General features: G+C 41.2%; 1 protein-coding gene across 3 annotated transcripts in view; it reads right to left on the bottom strand.

Moving 5' to 3' along the window:
• si:ch211-278j3.3 (E3 ubiquitin-protein ligase RNF19B) overlaps positions 1 to 17510 on the bottom strand; it is a 36215-nt gene extending 18705 nt beyond the window's left edge. For 2 of the 3 annotated variants that reach the window (XM_061746652.1, XM_061746654.1), the window contains exons 1-4: positions 17214 to 17510; positions 1566 to 1681; positions 1115 to 1420; positions 405 to 901 (exon numbers count right to left, since the gene is read on the bottom strand). In XM_061746652.1, coding sequence (XP_061602636.1) covers positions 405 to 901; positions 1115 to 1267 — 650 coding nt within the window. In that variant the 5' untranslated portion in view covers positions 1268 to 1420; positions 1566 to 1681; positions 17214 to 17510. Of the gene's footprint in view, positions 1 to 404; positions 902 to 1114; positions 1421 to 1565; positions 1682 to 15617; positions 15685 to 17213 lie in introns of those variants that run through there. The other variant, XM_061746653.1, reaches the window with a different exon arrangement.
• Between the last annotated feature and the right edge of the window lie 1897 nt (positions 17511 to 19407).

Here is a 19407-nt window from a genome sequence, read left to right as displayed (position 1 = left end):
TTATAGCAACCTAAAAACTGGAATTTTAACCAACCAGGTTAGAAGAGAAATAAGAATGAGAAAAACATTGTAAAAGTGTCCTGACCCTTTTATAACAACCAAGTATGACCAAATACAAAGTAAAGTGTGTGTAAATGTATGCAAATGGTAGTATAAAGTTTTAACACATTTAAAACACAGAATTTTTCTTTCATCAGAAAAAAACCTTTAGGAAATTACTGTACAATGGGCTGTTACTATATCACTCAAAGTGCCAACAAGAGATGTTTTTTTTTTTTTTTAATAAATTAAGACAATACCAAGGAGCTATTTTTGACTGGTTCATATCCCTGTTAAATCACCTCATCCGTTTAAAAATCATAGAAAGATAGAAGTGATAGGTAGGGATGTGGTTCAATTCTCACCTGCAGTCAGGCGCAGGACACCAGCGTGTATCAGGATCAGAAGCGAGAAACCGCCTCAGCTGATACTCCTCAAACCTCTCCAGCAGTGCCTGGTCATCCAGGATGGCACGAACATCCAGTGGCGCTAGCGTCTCAGGACACTGAGGGCATGCGATGCCCACCCTGCTCTCTGATATCTCGATGCGCAGGTACTGGCGGAGGCAGTCGGAACATGCCCTGTGGGAACAGGAAGTGAGTCGCGGGAAGTGGCAACGCGGTTGACTCAGCAGGCACAGCGGGCACTCTTCCAAGTGTTCATCCAATAGCTGCTCCTGGCTGGAGGATGAGAGGGACATGACGCCGGTGGAGCCGCTGCTGGCCCCGCCCACACATTGTCCTGCGGCTCCCTCGCTTTCGCCCACCGCGGCTGCTGCTGCTGCTGGTGGATCTCCTCCGTCTCCTCTTTCGGCTCCAGGGGCTCTTGATTCTCCAGCATCTTCTGCTGCAGCGCTGAGATTCTGAGAGGAGAGAACAGCATTAGATCACCATACGTTTCATTTGTATAAAATGACTAAGTATGATTAACGTGAGGAGCTCACGGCCAGGCTGCTGCTGGCAGCACAGACAACAATTTGAGAAAGGGACATTGGGTGGTATGAGCAGGAGCATGATACGATACCGATATAAATGTTATTGTCATATGTCAGTGGTAGTGGGAGCCTTGGGTTTACCTGCTCTGGATGCTCGCTCGGGGTTAGGGTTATAGCCACCTCCTCTTTGGGCCAGGCCTCCACAGGCCTCTCGGACTTTGGCTCCGATTTGGGCTTTCGACTGAAGAAGTTTAGGAAACTCAGGGGCCCCGTCTGCTGCTTGGGCCTCTTCATGGTCAAGAACGAGAACAGGAGACGCAGCAGAGGAAGTCAGCCCAACGACCATGAGAAGGATGCAGAAGCTTGAGTGCTTGTGTTTGTTTACGGGCAGATGAGCACGGTGAGAGCCCTCACAGCTCAGAGACTTGGAGCTGGATGGCTCTTGTGCTGTGTGAGGGAGGAAGAGTGGGAGAGATGGTGAGGGAGAGAATAAAGAAGAGGTAATCCCTGCCTGAGGGCAACATCACTTATTTACAGGCATTCTGAAGTCTGATCATGCAGTTTAGTCTGTTTTATTTCACTCTTCCTTTACTTTTCTGTTTCCTGTCCCACATCCACTGCAGTTCACACGGTGTAAAATGAATCCTTAGCTGTTGAACTGTCCATCAGCGTTGTAGGTCTCATTTCCACTGTCAGCAGTCCTTAAGCCTGAAACAAAAATTACATTACGAATTAATTAAAGATCGAGAACCAAGAATTATTGAGCCTGCATTGCCTCAGCGACAATGCACATTACATTTCAGGAGAACTTTTGTCCTTGTAAAGAGATCAAATTAATGCAATAAGTATTAGTTTTGAAAGCATAATCTGTCCAAACTTAAAACGCTTTTATATTTGAAATAGTTTTGCATGTTTTGCATGAAGGCATGCACAGGTCTCCTACTGTTAATTTGAAGGGCCCCTATTTAAAATCATCATACATAGTCTACTATATTTACATAATTTCTGTTTACTTTTATTATATTTTTACTAGAGGACATGCATGACCATTGATAAGGAGTTTTAGGTAGACCACCCTGAATCTTTAGGCGCTTTCCAGAGACCCAGAACATAACCCCAGAGCAATTATTACATAAACAATGGCCCTTTTAAGAGGGAAGAAACCTAGAGCAGGACCTGGCTCAAAAGGGGGGGACCCTCCTCCCAAAGGCCAGCCGGGTGGAGTAGGAAAAGGGAGATCAGACAGAGAGAATAAAGAACAGACAGAAGAGAGGCACAGATATATTGTCAAAGGTACAAAAGACAAGATATATTTGTATTCATTATCTGTGCGCAGCAGAAATAAGAGATTTATATTCATATTACTGATACATGGTTAGTTGGTGTATTACAGAAACAACTATATCATGTAGACAGCAGACACTGAGGTGGTCAGAGGGGGGGACTGCAGGTCAGCGTGGAGCTCTGGAAGCTCTGGCCTACAAACATGTATAGAAGAGAAAAGGAGGGGGTAGACCAGCACAACAAACTACAAGAATAATTGAGCGCAATTAAGATTTTGAGATACTTCTAATTAATAATTTTGGATTGAGCTGAAGAAAAGAAAGAGGAAGAAGATAGAAGGAGGGTGAGAGCAACGCTCAGTGGATCATGTTGGTGTCTCCCTGCAGCATATCGAAGACGAACCTGCTCTAGTCTTGTCCTGTAGCTGCAGCTATGACTACTGGCCCTAAGACACTAGCTATAAGCTGGAAGTTGGTTCCATAATAATGGTGCCTGATAGCAGAAGGCCCGCCCCTCCAGATCTACTTTTGGATACTCTAGGAACTACGAGTAAACCTGCACTCTGAGAACGGAGAGCTCTGCCAGGAACATAAAGTACTATTAGGTCTTGCAAGTATCGCAAAGCTAGGCCGTTTCGGACTTTATACGCAAGTAATAAAATTTAGAATTGGATTCTAAGTTTCACGGGGAGCCAATGGAGGGACGCTAACACTGGAGAGACGTGGTCTCTCTTGTTGATTCCTGTCAGCACTCACGCTGCTGCATTTTGGATCAGCTGGAGCCTATTCAGCAAATTACTTGGACATCCTGCTAATAACACATTACAGTAATCTAGTCTGGAAGATACAAACATGTGAATTAGTTTTTCATATCACTCTGGGAGAGGATGCTCATAAAAAATCCCTGTCTTACAAACCTGATTAATATGCTGTTCAAACGACAAATCCTGACCAAGTTTTCGCACAGTAGCACTGGAAGCCACCGCAACACCATCTATTCCCTTCCTATGGTGTTGGGGACCAAAAACAATAACCTCCGTTTCATCTGGATTTAGAGGCAAAAAGTTAGTGGACATCCAGCTCTTAATGTGTCTGACATGCATGAGTTGGCGTTTTAAATATATTGTCCAGCAAAAAAAAAAAAATCATACTCTGACAACCCTACTGAGTAGAACAGCAGCAACTGATCAAGTGAATGACCCTGTTCCCTGCATGGCTGGGTGGATAATTGCTCTTCTCTCTCTTGAATATTACTCCTTATTTGTGAAAAAGAAGTCACTTTGTCAAGTTAAATCTAAATGCGGAGGTACTGAAACAGACAATCCCCTGTAACCAATCTTGGATCTTTGTTGAGTGTGATAAAAGGAATCCGATTATGAATTTTTGCTGATCAACTGTTTTTGCTCTACAAAACGAAGGGGGAAGATCTCAGTAACTCAGTAACTGCTACTATCTGCCGCTGCTCTGTTGCCCCCTGCTTAAAAGTCTGGCATGGACCTGTGAAGGTTTTTGTAAACAGACCAAAACAGAGAAGCTGCTGATCTGCTGTTGACTCTGAGATACTGCCAGAAGTTTCCATAGGGATGAATTCTGACTGGCAGTTGAGGAGCTCTGACTGGCAGTTATGGGTTTCCACGGCCGTCTTAAGTCCGTCAAACGCAAAATGGAGTGAAACTTTATCTAAAACTGCAGCTACTTGAAGGGAAACTTTGTGGCCAAAATAAGGCTTTCTTGCACACATATTGGTGGGACATTTGTGTTTGAAAAGTAGAAACTGTCAACATTCTGGCAAGTTAAAAGATGTGTAAAACGTGGAAACTTTTCTTTTAAAGTATTTTTGGATCCTATGAGGTAGCTGGGCAACTTTCTCTCATCCAGAGGCTTCTGGCAAAGAAAAAAACAAACTACCAATCTGGTGCCTTACAGAGTTCCAGAGAGACAGAAGACAGAAAAACACGTTCATTTTAACCGCATTTCCACATCAAACTAGTTTGTCGAGAAAGAAAATCTCAGAAGAATACCTTTTTTTTTCTTATAGCACAATGTGGGATTGTTCTTGCACAGCAACCCCACTAATACATGTCTCAGGGCTGAACAATATATTAAAAATCTAGCAGCTTGTGCAATATCAATATCACAAAAACAACAAAAACTGCAAAAAACAGTTGTCTCATATTTTCCAAGTGCCATGTATTCTAAATGTCAATAATATATTTGACCAACCAGTTGAGCTGCTAATTTATAAGAAATTAGGATAAGGAGTGCTGCTGTTGCCATTGGTACAGGGTGCAATTTTTATTTATGTATTTATTGTTTTAAAAACATATTATTGTAGTAGAAATAATAATTCTCTCTCTCTCTCTCTCTCTCTCTCTCTCTCTCTCTCTCTCTCTCTCTCTCTCTCTCTCTCTCTCTCTCTCTCTCTCTCTCTCTTTTTTTCAGTGTTTTCATTGTCTAGTCCAGGGGTAGGCAAGCCTAGATTTAAATGTGTTTCTGCTTCATCAAACCCTGATACAAAGGACTGTGTCGTTAACAGACCTGTGCACACCTGGATGAGAAGCTGATGAGGACCGTTAATTAGAGTCAGGTGTGGTGTTGCAAGGACACATCTAAAACATGCAGGACTGTGGATCTCTAGGACCGGGGTTGCCTAGTCATTGTCAGAGATCAATTTGAGCTGCAAAGCAGAAAAACATTAACACTGTATGCTGCAGTATCAGTGTATTTCTCACATCACATATTGTCTTCACAACTTTCAACCGATATTGCATGTTTTAATTACATCGTACATACGTAAATTTTTTGGGAAAAGAGCTGATATTTTCAGATAAAATAACTTAGATCCTCCAATACGGCTCAACAAAAAAAAAAAAGAAAAACCTTGGAAAAAAAAAACAACTTTGTGCATTAAATATTTTTCTCAAAATGTATAACTTGTTTTGGCAAAGTTAATTCTCAGAAAAAACTATATTTTTCCCCTTAAAGCAGGTTAATAACCAATAACAGACTTAATACATTATTTGTAGCAAAAAACAGCTGTTAACACATTAAATCAGAAGCTGAGATACTGAAATATAAAAATGAAAATATCTAAAATTGCATCATTATTGCAGTCACAAGCAAACCTGATTCCCTCATTAAGGCATGTAATCAGCCACAGCTTGCTTCCGTTTGTTATTTGCAGTCATGTCCACTTTTGAGGATGCTTGATGAAGAAAAACAGCATATTTGCTGACCCAGTTTGCATTTTTATAAATGCTGTAAGATGAATTTTCCCTTTTGGCATTTAATTTTTAAGCCACGTTATAGCGATTTGTTACGTCTTCATCATCATCACTGTAGCAACAAAACAAAATCTTATCTCAGTAAATCTGATTCTTATAAATACATACATCATTAACATAAACTGTATATTAAGTCTCTTCATGTTTCTTGTTTGTTCCTCATGGTTTTAACCCAGGTTGAGGCCTAACTGAAAACATAATCATTACTAGAAACTAAACTAACAACTAAACTAAACTGACCCCTGTTCGATGTCACACATATGTGAAATACACTTTAAAATAAAACACAGAGATGTGATTTAGATTCCTGTCCCAGACTTGAACAGGAAGGAACAACCATGAGACCCAAACAGCAGGTGGATGGATGATAGTTGTGAGTGGATGACAGAAAGAACTGTGGGCACAGATGACTCATTCTGCCTTTATCACCGGGCCCAGACAGAGCAAAGAGAGCATGAGGTGATTCACAAAACCCCAGACCAATTAATACAACGGTCTCCATGGCATCGTATTAAGTCAGACAATAGAAAAGGGCATAATATGGGAGTTAATTAAAGACCGTCAAATATTTCAGGGTCCATGGTGTCATGTTGTGTAATTCTGTAATTACATACAAAAATAAGAGCTTTTTATATTTTTAAAATATCAAACAGTCTAGAATAACCAGATAAAAGGTATTTAAGTTATATGCTGAATTATTATATTAATAAGGAATCTGTAACTTGATGTGACTTTGCAGCACTTAACCTCCTGTTTGATAATAAAAAAATAAAAAATTAAAAAAAGAGCTGGGGCTGTATTTATATTGCAGTCATGAGGATATGCCAAAATGTCGATATAAATAGCAGGCCCTTCTAGGGGCAGCACATCATTACATATGGTACTTTGGGGGTAAAGCAAGGACATGCTTGGTCTTTCACAGTTGGCACGTAAACTGATGTTTATGGTCGATATTTCATATGCATGGTTGGACATACAGTATTTCTGCGTTGCGTTGTTTTCGTCTCACTAAACAACGACATACACAGGAGCAAACGACTAAACTAATATTTGAATCAATTGACAGTTAAAGTACTCTTAGCAAAAGCAGCGCTTGAGCCTTATGAAATGTGTCAGGGCAAATTAAAGTTTCTTCTTTCATAGAGGAGATGGAACAGTAACATAAACCAAAATGTTGGTTCAAGACCAAACAGGGATGACAAATGAGGTGATAGTTGTAATTTCAGCGGTAAGAGTCTTTGCTTTTATTGTATCGTCTCTCTAAAATCTTTGGACAGAGACGTGGCAGACCAGAGAAGTCTCTTTTAGACTTTTGGCACCAGCTTTCCATTTGAGGTCGGCTTACTCGAAACCTGACCGTCAGTTAAAAGCGTTTTCAGGTTCCCTGTTGTTTGTTCATAAACTGACACAGTCTGGTTTGCTAAGAACCTGCACCCATTCGTGCTAAATAAATGTTTTCTTCAGCAGGTTCTACGTAAATGTGCACATTCTCGCCAGTATGCTGTGGCCGCACACAGGCTCGGTGGTGCACATGCCAGATTTCACTTTCTGTAGACGCAGATCTACTGTGCACTCAAGCAACACGTCCTACAAGCGGATTCCAAGAAGTTGTTTTAATAAGAGTAACTACATGTTTGCGATGCCCGAAGTCGTCCTCATCCCGAGCTGAGTATAATTGCTGCCTTACGCGGCACCATCTGGAACGTTGTCGCTGGAAACTGTCTGGACAAGGGTAGATGTTTTCTAAATAAATTGCTGACCATCTGTCGGTCGCTGCCTGTCAAAAGCGAATCTCTGTACGATCAAAGACGAAATACCAGCATAACTAGCTGACGAGTTGGTTTCTTTCTTTCTCAGCCTTGACTGTCGATGTCTCTTTTTAGTTTATTTTTTTTCTAAAAATGGCATTCATGCTCAAGAACCTTAAGCGCTGGTCAGAGTTACGCCTACAGATTTGCTCAAAGGCTCCTCTGAGAAATCTTTATTTCACAAACATTTTGGGGGGGATAACTTGTTGTCAGTAGTGAAACTAATGTGAATCTCTCACAGAAACTTTGGCTAACAAGTAAAAAAGAAGTCCAAGCCCCGTGTATATCAATGCCTTCCTGACTAATTATCTCATATCTAACATATCTCACAAGGTGCATCCATTTGATTTTCCCCTGCATCTTATTCTGTGGGGACTTACTTTAAGAGATGCTCCAAGTTCATCTTTGCATACCAGAAATATCCCGTTCATATGGTCTACGGACACTGGTGCATATAGGCTCACATACCATACACGCAGTTATAGTCATATTATAGGCAGGGCCGCCGCAAGGGGTGTGCGAACCGTGCGACCACACGGGGCCTCGCGCTATGGGCCGTTTTTTTTTTTTCTTCGTTTTTTTTTCCTTCTTTCCCTTATGAATATCAACAGTCATGTTCCATTACAGACCTAAATGTGTACTAGTCTGTGCATATCAATAAATATATGTGCAATGATGTGCTTGCTGATTGATGTCGCTGCGCGTGTCTGTTGTTGATTACAACTGCGTCAGACCAAGCGCATTGACACAAGGTGCTCTGATCCAGACGGCTGGAGTGTGTAACAAACCGTCACACAATGTCGAGAGAATGAGACAGATTCAGGAAATTTCCATCACGGAATGAAAAAACAAAAAAAAAAAAAAAGAAAATGGAAGAGTTTGATGCCTCTCTGAAAGGCTCGTTTGATAAATTTGCTACAAAAATCACGGATCCGACCGGGTCTCAAGCAGCCGCGGGGCCCCGCGTCAAGGCAGTCGAGGCACGTGATATTTTTCGTTTTCATTTATTTAGCCTCTATAATTTGAGAAGATTACGACTTATATGCATAAGCATGTTGTTAATGTGTTAACTTATGCGGCGATTTTGTTTTGTGTAGAACTGGAATGAATCACACACCATATAATGTCAGTTGAGTTAGGCCCCTATGTCACTAATATATAAGTCGCTCTCAGTAACAGGCTGATTTGATTCATGTAAGATTATTTGTGTGTGAACAATGTTGTAATAAACAGGCATTACTATAAAAAATATCTTGACTTGTCATGTCTTGTCAATGCAATGCTTCATAATGAAACATGTGTATGTGTTTTGTATCCAGTATTTTGCTAATTGGAGAGTTAAAATTGACATATAGACACCCGATCCGACCCGAAAAACCCCAAATTTCGAGGGCCCCCCCCCCCCGGCCATTTCGCACAGGGCCTCGCAAATCTCCCAGACGGCCCTGATTATAGGGGGGTAATACCAAGTAACCCCTTACTGGTCTATAGGATTTAAGAAGGAAAGTTACAGCCATTTGCTGCTAATCATCAAGGTTTGATTTATTGATCATCATTAGGTGTGCGAATTTCTAAAAAAAGCAGATGGGGGTGGGGGGGTCATGCACATGACTAAAGCTATATTGAAACACAGATAGGTACATAGCTGTCTGCAGAATTCGGTGTTTTAACATAGAACCCAGTAGTTTTAAGCCAAGGTTTGATACTCTTGACAATACAGTATTTGGACAATCAATCAATTGCATAATCACTATGATTACTTGGCAAAATGGAGGATTGATGGGGGATAAAGATGTAAAGGGTTAAATTGTTCACATAAAATTTAGAAAAAAAGCAAATAAAACATCTCCAACGACAAAATTCTGGCTGTAAACGTGAAGAGGTGACTGTAAACTGAACTCACCTTTTATATAAATACTTCACTGAAGCTAATGTTCACGGAGACATGGCTGCACAAAAGGATTCAAGTGGCTGTACGGTCAGACTTATTCAAGGCTGCTATGTTTGATGAGGATTTGGGGGCTTCGGTTAATGGGATCACCTCAAGGTAGCAAGAGTATTTTTGGACCATTTATCCAGTTTTGGCCATGAAGCTCACGTCAAGTGTTCAGAGTAGCCACTCTGAGGCGTTTGAGCACGACCACCGATGGGATAAATGAGTCTAGGTACCTGAGTGTATTCAAGTTTTTCTTTTTCATGTACTTCCACTTCAGTTCCTTCTGCACTCCTGCTCCTAGCCAGTGCAGGCCATCCTTGGATTGCTACAGATCATCATTATGATCTTGGATTCAATCATGTATCACAATTCTGCTCCTGCAGAAATAAACTCCTGCATGATGGGATGCTGTTTGTCTGACAATAATACAAAACACAGTAAATGCTCCTGTTTAGGCTTGACTGATGTTGATCAAAACATGTAAATCAGAATAATCCCTGTAACCTCTTCAGCCTTACTGTCATGACCAACCATCCAGGCTAAAGCTGCACATCCACGTATATATCGAGAATTGTTAAGGTAAAGAAACATTACAACTTCTCTAGGGACCAATTTAATGATGACACAGAGGAAGGGACCGGGGAGAGAGGAGTCCTGTTGTCTTTTAATGTCATCCCTTAGAAAGCTCATGGGAGCACAGATGCTGCTCCTGAAGCCAGGGCCGATCCGCACTTCACAGATTAATGCTTTCTCCTTCTCATCGCTTTGTGCGTGTAGTTCGTTGGGGGGGGGGCCTGAATCTGTTCACACGGTCACATTTTTGTGTTTCCAAAGAGCAAATCCCTGAACTTTATTTACTACATTTATTCTTAGGTGAAAACGTGTTTCAGGTGAATGCAGGGGGGAGGTGCCACTGCTGCAATCCTCCACATCTGCTGCAGGCAAAGCTTCTTTTGCCACTGCACTTTCATCATCACACGGTACTGTATGTCTCTACTCAGTGAGGACAAAGAAAAGGTCTTGTATTGATCAGAGTCAAGCAGCTCAGCTCAACTATATAGCTGTGTAAACAGTGGCGACTTAAACGATTACAATCTTCTGGAGAGACAGTCCAAACACTGCATCGAGAATCTGCCGGAGCCCCTTTGGCGATACTTACTTACGCCCCTAATGTGCCTATCAACACTGGGACCAGTTTGGAGTTCACCCCAGTTGACCCTTCTGTCCCCGGTACTTCTTGATCTTCTCACGTTCCTTCTGTCTCCTTCTCCTGAACTGCTATCACTATGTCTGCTTAGGGCTTGGCAATATATCGAGATTTTAATATATATCGATATATTTTCAAACGCGATATGGTACGAGACAATATCGTTTATATCGATTTAAAAAAAAAAAAAATTATGATTTTGATATAGCTTATTTTGTGACAAATTGACTTGAATGTTTTATTTGAGATTTGCACAAATGTTTTGTTATTTGCGCAACTGTCAACCTCAGTGGAAAAGTCTGCCTGTTACTGTCTACATTGTATTAATTGCACAGGGTATTTTAATTTAATTGTTATGCAGGAAAGGGATATTTGTTTTATTTTATTCAAGAAGCATTTTTTATTCTATGCAGGCAGTTTATTTTTATTTAATTTGTTTTATACATTTTGATATTGTGCAGACCTCTGTTAATAAATGTACCTGTGTGACATTTGGCACGAGGCATTGTATTAAAACTGACTGTTTTTTTAAGGGTTTGCCTCAGAAAAAGATGAAGCTAACAGAGATGCTATGCTATAATGCTTTGGGGGAAACGCCAAATATAGCTTAGAAAAAATATCGATATATATCGAGTATCGCCACTGAGCTAGAAAATATCGAGATATGACTTTTGGTCCTTATCGCCCAGCCCTACTGACCAGCACCTGTTCCAGTTTAAGTCCCTGCTCTCAGCCGGCACTAGCACATAGCTGATGTTCCTGTAAGCTGCTGGAGGGACCGGTCAGTAAACCATCATCCCAGCTTGCATCTAAAACTCTGATCCTACCTGCTGCAGAGCGTCAGGGCATTTTTCGACATAGCCTGCACCTTCATCTATTACTCTGGAGCTCTGTTCTGATGCTGCTTTGATAGTTTTTTTTTGGCCTTTACTGGATATGCTGAAGTGAAGCATCAGCAGGAAAAAAGGAGAAAGTGACCCGGCCGGGTCCAAATCCAACCCTCTCCTGCTGCATTTCAGTCTTTGTTCATGAGGCAAATGCACTCCCAGATGAGCTGCAGAGGCACTGCAGTTAGAATATGTGCAACAGCTTAACAAGCAATACGCAGCCATCATCACGCCTTCGGCCTGTGGTGTTTGTACACAAATCAGCAACAGCTGTGTTTTCGGGACATTGCTGGCACCCCACGATCAACAGATTAGCGAGTTGTTGACCGCATGTTGTAATTTTTGCTCGTCTTGGCAGACTGCTTTGCTAAAACGTTGTGTCTCTGTCTGCGTTCAGATATGTGTGATGCTTGCTTATCAGCTGCAAAACTGTTTTTATCATGATTGCAGCCTTGTGCTTTTTTTTTTTTTTTCCTCATCTGAAACTAATATGACCCAAAACCCTTCCTCCTTCCAACTAAATCAATCCCTTTCAAAGAGAGCCTCTTGGATACAGAGCATAAATATTTCAATGAATCAGCTCTGTGAGAATACTAATTCTTCAGAGTGTACTGCCGGATTACAGAGTATTAAAGGACTAACGCACACACACACACACACACACAAAACATAGAGCTAAACACCCTTTATCCATGTGGAAACTCTAACCTGAAAAGAATAGTTCTAACAATGATCAAAGTTTTCAGAAGTTTTACTTGTAGTACAATTGTAGTACAGTTGCAAAACTACAAAGTGAACTCAAAAACAGAATGAATGAATATTTGAATGAAAAGTGCTCTATAAATAAAATCTATTATTATTATTATTATTATTAAAGACCCGCAAGCAAGCACCAAACACGGCCTGGCAAAACAACATGGAAGAGAAAATCTATTTAAGCTCTACACTTTAATAAGCCATTGTTTTTAGAATAAAAAAAATATTTATATAATTTATAATAAATTTCATTTTGATTGTCATGTTAAAGTGACACAACAGAACTTTTACTTCTTTGTCTTTAGCTCAGAGGGTCCCCCTATAGGCCTGGAGGTTAAACTGTTCTTACACAATTGTCCGAGATTCACGCTTCTAGTCTCTTTCTCTGTAACTCTCATTTTCTCTTCCATCATTACTTTTTTGGTTCTCTTAGACCACGTTCAGACCTTGCATTAATGTTCATCTTGAGAAATCACAAGTGGCCAGCAGTCATCGCGTTTTCACACGTGGCTTTACATTTTGTACTTTTGTATACATCTTGAGGGATCAGATCTCACTTCCTTGTGTCTATGTATATGCAAATACGCATGCATGTCATATTACTTTACAAATACCAAATCAGAGATGCACACAAAATAAAGAGAAAAAAAATCTGTTGAGGAAAACATAGAGCTAAACACCCTTTATCCATGTGGAAACTCTAACCTGAAAAGAATAGTTCTAACAATGATCAAAGTTTTCAGAAGTTTTACTTGTAGTACAATTGTAGTACAGTTGCAAAACTACAAAGTGAACTCAAAAACAGAAGCCGGACTATTTCAAAAAGAAAATGCGATTACGTTGAAATTAGCTCGAAATTATTATTTTTTTTTTTAAGAAAATAAGCCGCTTTGGTTGTAAAAGAGAAACTCCAGGTGGAGAAACTCTCCCCTTATTTTCCTCTTCAGTTATACTGTCATCTATCCATCCATCCATCCATCCATCCATCCATCCATCCATCCATCCATCCATCCATCCATCCATCCATCCATCCATCCATCCATCCATCCATCCATCCATCCATCCATCCATCCATCCATCCATCCATCCATCCATCCAAACAACAGAACCTTTCACCTAATCTCTGAGGATCCAGTCAACCTGCGGTGGAGCCTCATTTCAGCTACTTACATTTATAATCTTGTTCTTTTGTTAACCACAATTCATCACTGCAGTTGTGGATATGATTATAGAAGTACTAGTAAACAAAAAAAAACTTTCTTTTGGTTTAACTCGCTCTCCACCACAGACAAACTAACACTGGATACAAAACATTCCCATTCAGCCTGCTTTTGTCCTTGGAAACTGCAGAGTAATAGCAATGTAAATAATATGTTATCATCATCTGTCTCAACAGCATGTGGACAGCTGGAAGACAGAGTCTAGAGAAGGAGGTTGCCAAACTTAAACTTAATGTCTCACCTCTGCAGCTGCGAGGACAAACTCTTCACAACTCCCTTTTTAAACAAGTAAAGAGAGTGAGGCTGTGAAACGGCACTCCTGCGTACAATCACCTGCGAGACAGCACAGAAATAGAAGCGGCGGCCTCATCCCCCCGTCTTCATTCACAGCAGCGACGCCTCATTTTTAATTTATTTCTGGCAGAGCTGAAGAAAACTGATCCTTTAGCACACTGTTTCACTGGACATTATTATGTAATGGATTGGGACAGTGTATTTGCCATTTTCACTGTTCCTTTCAACATTATTCAACACGTTGATTCACACCAGTTTTCAAGAGCAATAAAAACATTGCATACACTGTTACTATACAAGTTTGTGAGATTGAAAGGGCCATTGATTTTAAATGTGGATCAGTTAGTGTAGTCTTCGTTGGCTTTTCGAGTACTTTTACTAACTCTATGAGGTTAAAATTCAAACTGTGGAATGGGAAAAACGATTATTGACAGACAAAAAAGACTGCTTTGCTGCCTCTTAACTAACAAAGCATATAAAGCTTCTACCGCTGACTGTTGGAAGCTGTTGGGACCTGCAAAGTGCAGCCGGTGGAGGAGATGTCACTTTTCCACGTTTACCATAAAGAGAAGACTTAACGGGTACAAATACAGACAGTTTCACACAAAGTGAAAACCACTCATACGCCACCAAAACAGGTTTAGTTCTGCAACAAGAATCTCCGGATGGATGACAACTCGTACCAGGATGACGGGATGGAGAAGGCCGGCTCGTGATCTGTGATGCGATGACACGGGCGTTCGTGGCCTCTATTTGCACTTGTCGCTTGTGTTTATATATGGTGTGAAAGAAAAAACAACTCAGGGGTTTTGGGTGATAAGAAAATGAACAGTTCTGCTGGTCCAGTGGTTATCTAAACTGGCCATCAGCTTGATCAAGCTGCAGCTCACTTGCTGGCAAGATGAAGGTATGTCTCTAAGTTTTTACATTTCTTAATTTTATTGATTTTGATTGATATTTATTGATATTTTTTTGTACCTGTTTTTAACTTGTTTAAATCTTGTAAGCACTCTGAGATTCTCTGAAGGAAAAGTGCTCTATAAATAAAATCTATTATTATTATTATTATTATTATTATTATTATTATTATTATTATTATTATTATTAAAGACCCGCAAGCAAGCACCAAACACGGCCTGGCAAAACAACACGGAAGAGAAAATCTATTTAAGCTCTAAACTTTAAGAAGCCATTGTTTTTAGAATAAAAATATATATATATATATATATATATATATATATATATATATATATATATATATATATATGATTTATAATAAATTTCATTTTGATCGTCATGTTAAAGTGACACAACAGAACTTTTACTTCTTTGTCTTTAGCTCAGAGGGTCCCCCTATAGGCCTGGAGGTTAAACTGTTCTTACACAATTGTCCGAGATTCACGCTTCTAGTCTCTTTCTCTGTAACTCTCATTTTCTCTTCCATCATTACTTTTTTGGTTCTCTTAGACCACGTTCAGACCTTGCATTAATGTTCATCTTGAGAAATCACAAGTGGCCAGCAGTCATCGCGTTTTCACACATGGCTTTAGATTTTGTACTCAAATACATCTTGAGGGATCAGATCTCACTTCCTTGTGTCTATGTATATGCAAATACGCATGCATGTCATATTACTTTACAAACACCAAATCATCAAATGCATAGTTTTAACTATCAAAGGGAACTGCTGAAAATATTTAAGTGTAACTTGCAGGAGAAAAAAAAGAAAGACGAAGCTGGAAATACTAAGACAAAGCAGATCTGCCACAAACTTTCCATACAAACCTCGTTCAACAAAAGCATATTTACTTTTCAAATTAGAGTTTATCTAATAGGCTACCAGGAGACCTTCATTGCATGCAATGATGCGCAAAATCAGGAGTTATGAGCTCAGCTGATGATGTTAGTTTAGCAGGCCAGACTGTGTTCAGACTAGAAGGAGGATGTGGACACAGGCGTCCCGGTTCACCTTCAAATGCGTCTTGAGTAACTGGATCTGAACCCATCTTGCATTAGCGTTGGCCACTTGTGGATTTCCTGGGATACATTTTAAAGCAAAGTCAGAACGGCGTCTTTGTCCCCTCCTGTCCACCGTCGCTGCGTGCCCTGAAGCAAGTCACAGTTTTCACAACAGACAACTGATGGGAGAACAGGAGAGTTATGATACCTCTGAAAAATAATCAAATATACTTTCAAATGAAAATAAAACTGAGAGATTAACATTTAAATGAATAACTAATTTGTGTCACTATAAGCTGAAAGTCTATGGTTAAATTCTCTTTGGAATCATGTTTGTCAAATAACAACATTTGTGGCAATATCAAAATATTTCCAGGCCAAATGTTGTACATGGAAGGAGAAGGACACAGAAGGAAAACTATAAATAACAATGGTAAAAGAAAAAAGACTTCTTATTAAAACATGTGTCTTGAACTAATGGCTGTTTTTGCACAAATACCCCCTCAAATGATATAATGTAACATTTTTATAATAAAATTCAATTGGGAGCTTGTGGCTGTATATTTTTACATAAGCCCAGTACCCCGTGCATGTACAGTATATTATTGCAAAGTACTTTGCAGCTTTGACCTCGTAAGTGCCCTGATGAAAGCTAAAAAGACAGCAGATGGGATTATTACACAATCTGAATTGTGCCCCAAAGCAGTTTCCCTTTCTTTGAAGTGCCAAGCAGGGAAAAAAATAAAAACTAAACAAACTAAATAATAAAAAAGAACAACAACAAAACCCAAAACAGGATGCATTTTCTTAATATTGCCCTCTGTGTGAACCGTACTATCTATCATATACGAACTTGGGAGGCATTTTCGAAGATGGTGATGATCATGTGACACCTGTTACCAAGCTGTTACATTGCAATTTCAAGCTTGATCTTGACTTCTTTTTCAGTAGAGGGAAATCCTGACGATACACCCTATGAAGTGATATCCCTCCACTGGACAGATGCCCGCATCGGCACTGCGGGTATCAGAGGGATGAGAGTGACCTCAGCCTGCTCACTCTGTCTTAGTGACGTCTGAAAGCCTAGAGTCTGTTTTACCATACACTGGACTGGAGGGAGGAAGAGAGGCTCGACAGGCTTATATTAACGTGGACTTTGTGGCTGTGGATTTTCATAATAGTGCTGTAGTCCATGAAAACTCACTGATCCATGTGAATAAATAGATATTAATTTAATCCACAGGCCTCTACACGCTACACATTAGGACTGTATTTGGAAATTAAATTGAGTTATAATAGTGCACGATTAAAAGTCGGGCTTGTGTCAAACTCAGCACTAAATTAAGATGTATTTCCACGGTTTCTCGCAGTAACATATTTGAATCATTTAAGGAGGAGGGGGTTTGTCCAGCGCATCAGTGTGCTATTACAGGGAGTGGCATGTTTAATAGGCTACGTAGTCGCATTCACCTCTGCCTCAGTGTATCCAACATGGACATGACTAAAAAAAAGAACATAAAAGCGCGTGAAAGCGCGTCGGAAAGAGCGCTCGGGCAGCAGATGCGGCGAACAATAATGAAAATCTATTGCGTAAACGGTGTCTTACCTCCCCGTGCAGCGGCGTCTCTTCGCAACGCACCAGCGACTAAAAGTGGCTCCTCCCCTCCAGGACCAAACAGGAGCAGAGAAATCTCCCCCTCCACCTCCTCCTCCTCTTCGGAGAGCATAAAGGATGGACAAATGTGCAAGAGGAGGGGGCGAGCTGAGCTGCTGGCGTGCTGGTCAGGAGATGCGCGCTGCGGGGCGCGGATGGATGGAGGAGGAGGAGAGGAAAGGAGAGGAGAGTAGGAGGAGAGGAGGAGAGAAGGAGGAGAGCCTTCAGCCGAGGCTGATGGTTTTGCTGCGTGCAGCCGCCTGTGGGGGGGGCACTGCAGCGACAGGAGCCAATGAAATGATGCAGGACAGGATCCCCTGCTCATGCACGCCCACTGCCACCAAAATATACTATTTCAACCGTTTTCAGATGTGGACCCAAACATGAATGAAAGCTGCAAGCAGCGATTCAATTTTCACCAATAAAAACCAAGGACTCAAAACCGAGACCGATGACACCACCCATGACTCTTTATGCAATAATATCACATGTGCAATAATATATATAAGATGTGCAATATCTGTCAATCTACCTCACAACACTCCACCTGCTTTTTTGCACTGTTTAACTGTATATACTGTTCATATCCTCTGTTTATACATATTTTATACGTATCTTTTTGTATTTTTTATATATTTTTTATTTCTGACTTTTCAGTCTTTTTACCCCTCCCCTATATGTGTGTACTGCTGACGACAAATAAGTTTCCCCACTGAGGGAGAAAATAAAGGATATCTTATCTTATCTTATTTTATGTCAAACCATTCAAAAGTTATGGCAGAAAATAGGATCTTTCAAATATGGACCAATTAGAAGATGGGGGCGCGCTTTTTGGCGTCTATTGTCGCCAAAGTAATGCTTTTGACTTTGGCGACTTTGGAGAAAAGCAATGCGTGTTGTTGCAAGATCGAGACGCACATTTTGATGTATAACACACCTGGGTGCACGTTACGGTTCGGACGAAGAAACGGCCGAAGAAATGGCATAGATTGCGCCAAAATTACACAGTTAATTCAGAATGGCCGACTTCCTGTTCGGTTTCGGCCATGGCGCCAAGAGACTTTCCTTTAAGTTGCGACATGATACAAGTGTGTACCGATTTTCGTGCATGTACGTCAAACCGTATTGCGGGGCTTGAGGCACAAAGTTTTCTAGGGGGCGCTGTTGAGCCGTTAGGCCACGCCTGTTCATGCAAACCATTAAAGGAGCATGAGGCTCCTTTTAAGAAATGAGACTCTCTAGCGCCACCCTTCACCACGACGGCCGTCGGGGGTACTGCAGCCAACAGCGAAGCCGGCACGGGAGAACGAGGAGAACGCGCATGCAGCGTCATTTGACGTCACATCCGCACATCCTGCCTCAATCCTGCCTCAAGCTCCTTTAAATATCACATTTTTCGCCAGGCCTGGCTTGCGTGTGTAATGGTGATAAAATACCTATTAGTTCTGATTGGCAAAGGCCCTTGGATTCATGATGTTGTAGCAGAAAAAAACGAACTAATATCATAATCCATCACTTTGTAAATAATGTTTAACTGTCGTTTTGCTCATCGTTTGTTAAGAAATGTCTTACCGTTGTTTTGCTCACCGAACGGGTTCTGATTGGTTGTGCCTGCACTGTGGCGGACACAATTATGGACCTTGCACCCATCAGGACTGCGACAAGACAAGTACGCCGCGCTGAAGCAGCTGCTCCTCCGCAGGTTCAGCCTTTCCGCCTCGGAGAGAGCGGACAGACTCCTCTCCCTGCCGGGCTTGGGTGAAAGGTCGGCGGTGGATCTGATGGACCAGATGTTTTTACTGCTGGGCCCGGACGATGGTGGATTCCTGTTTCCACATCTTTTCCTGCGCCAACTGCCGCCGCCCGTCCGCGCAGCGCTGGCGAACTCCAGCTGCCTTGCAACGATCGATGCAGTGACTTTTATGACTTTCCCGTGTGAGACTGGGGGATCTGGACCGCTAGCACGCGCTAGTTTTTCAGCAGCAGGTAACGTGTTCCAACGTCTGCTGGCAGATTTCCCGCGGCTGATTAAACCTGTCTTTTCCACCGCGACAACTAGGCACGGCGTCGAGCATTACATCACCACCGCAGGGCCCCCGGTTTTTGCGCGTGTTCGTCGTTTAGACACACAGAAGTTAGTCATTGC

This window comes from Cololabis saira, chromosome 18 (genome assembly GCF_033807715.1).
Source record: "Cololabis saira isolate AMF1-May2022 chromosome 18, fColSai1.1, whole genome shotgun sequence".
In the NCBI taxonomy this organism is placed as follows: domain Eukaryota; kingdom Metazoa; phylum Chordata; class Actinopteri; order Beloniformes; family Belonidae; genus Cololabis; species Cololabis saira.
Note: the sequence above shows the minus strand (reverse complement) of the source record. Positions and strands in the feature narration are given on the sequence as shown.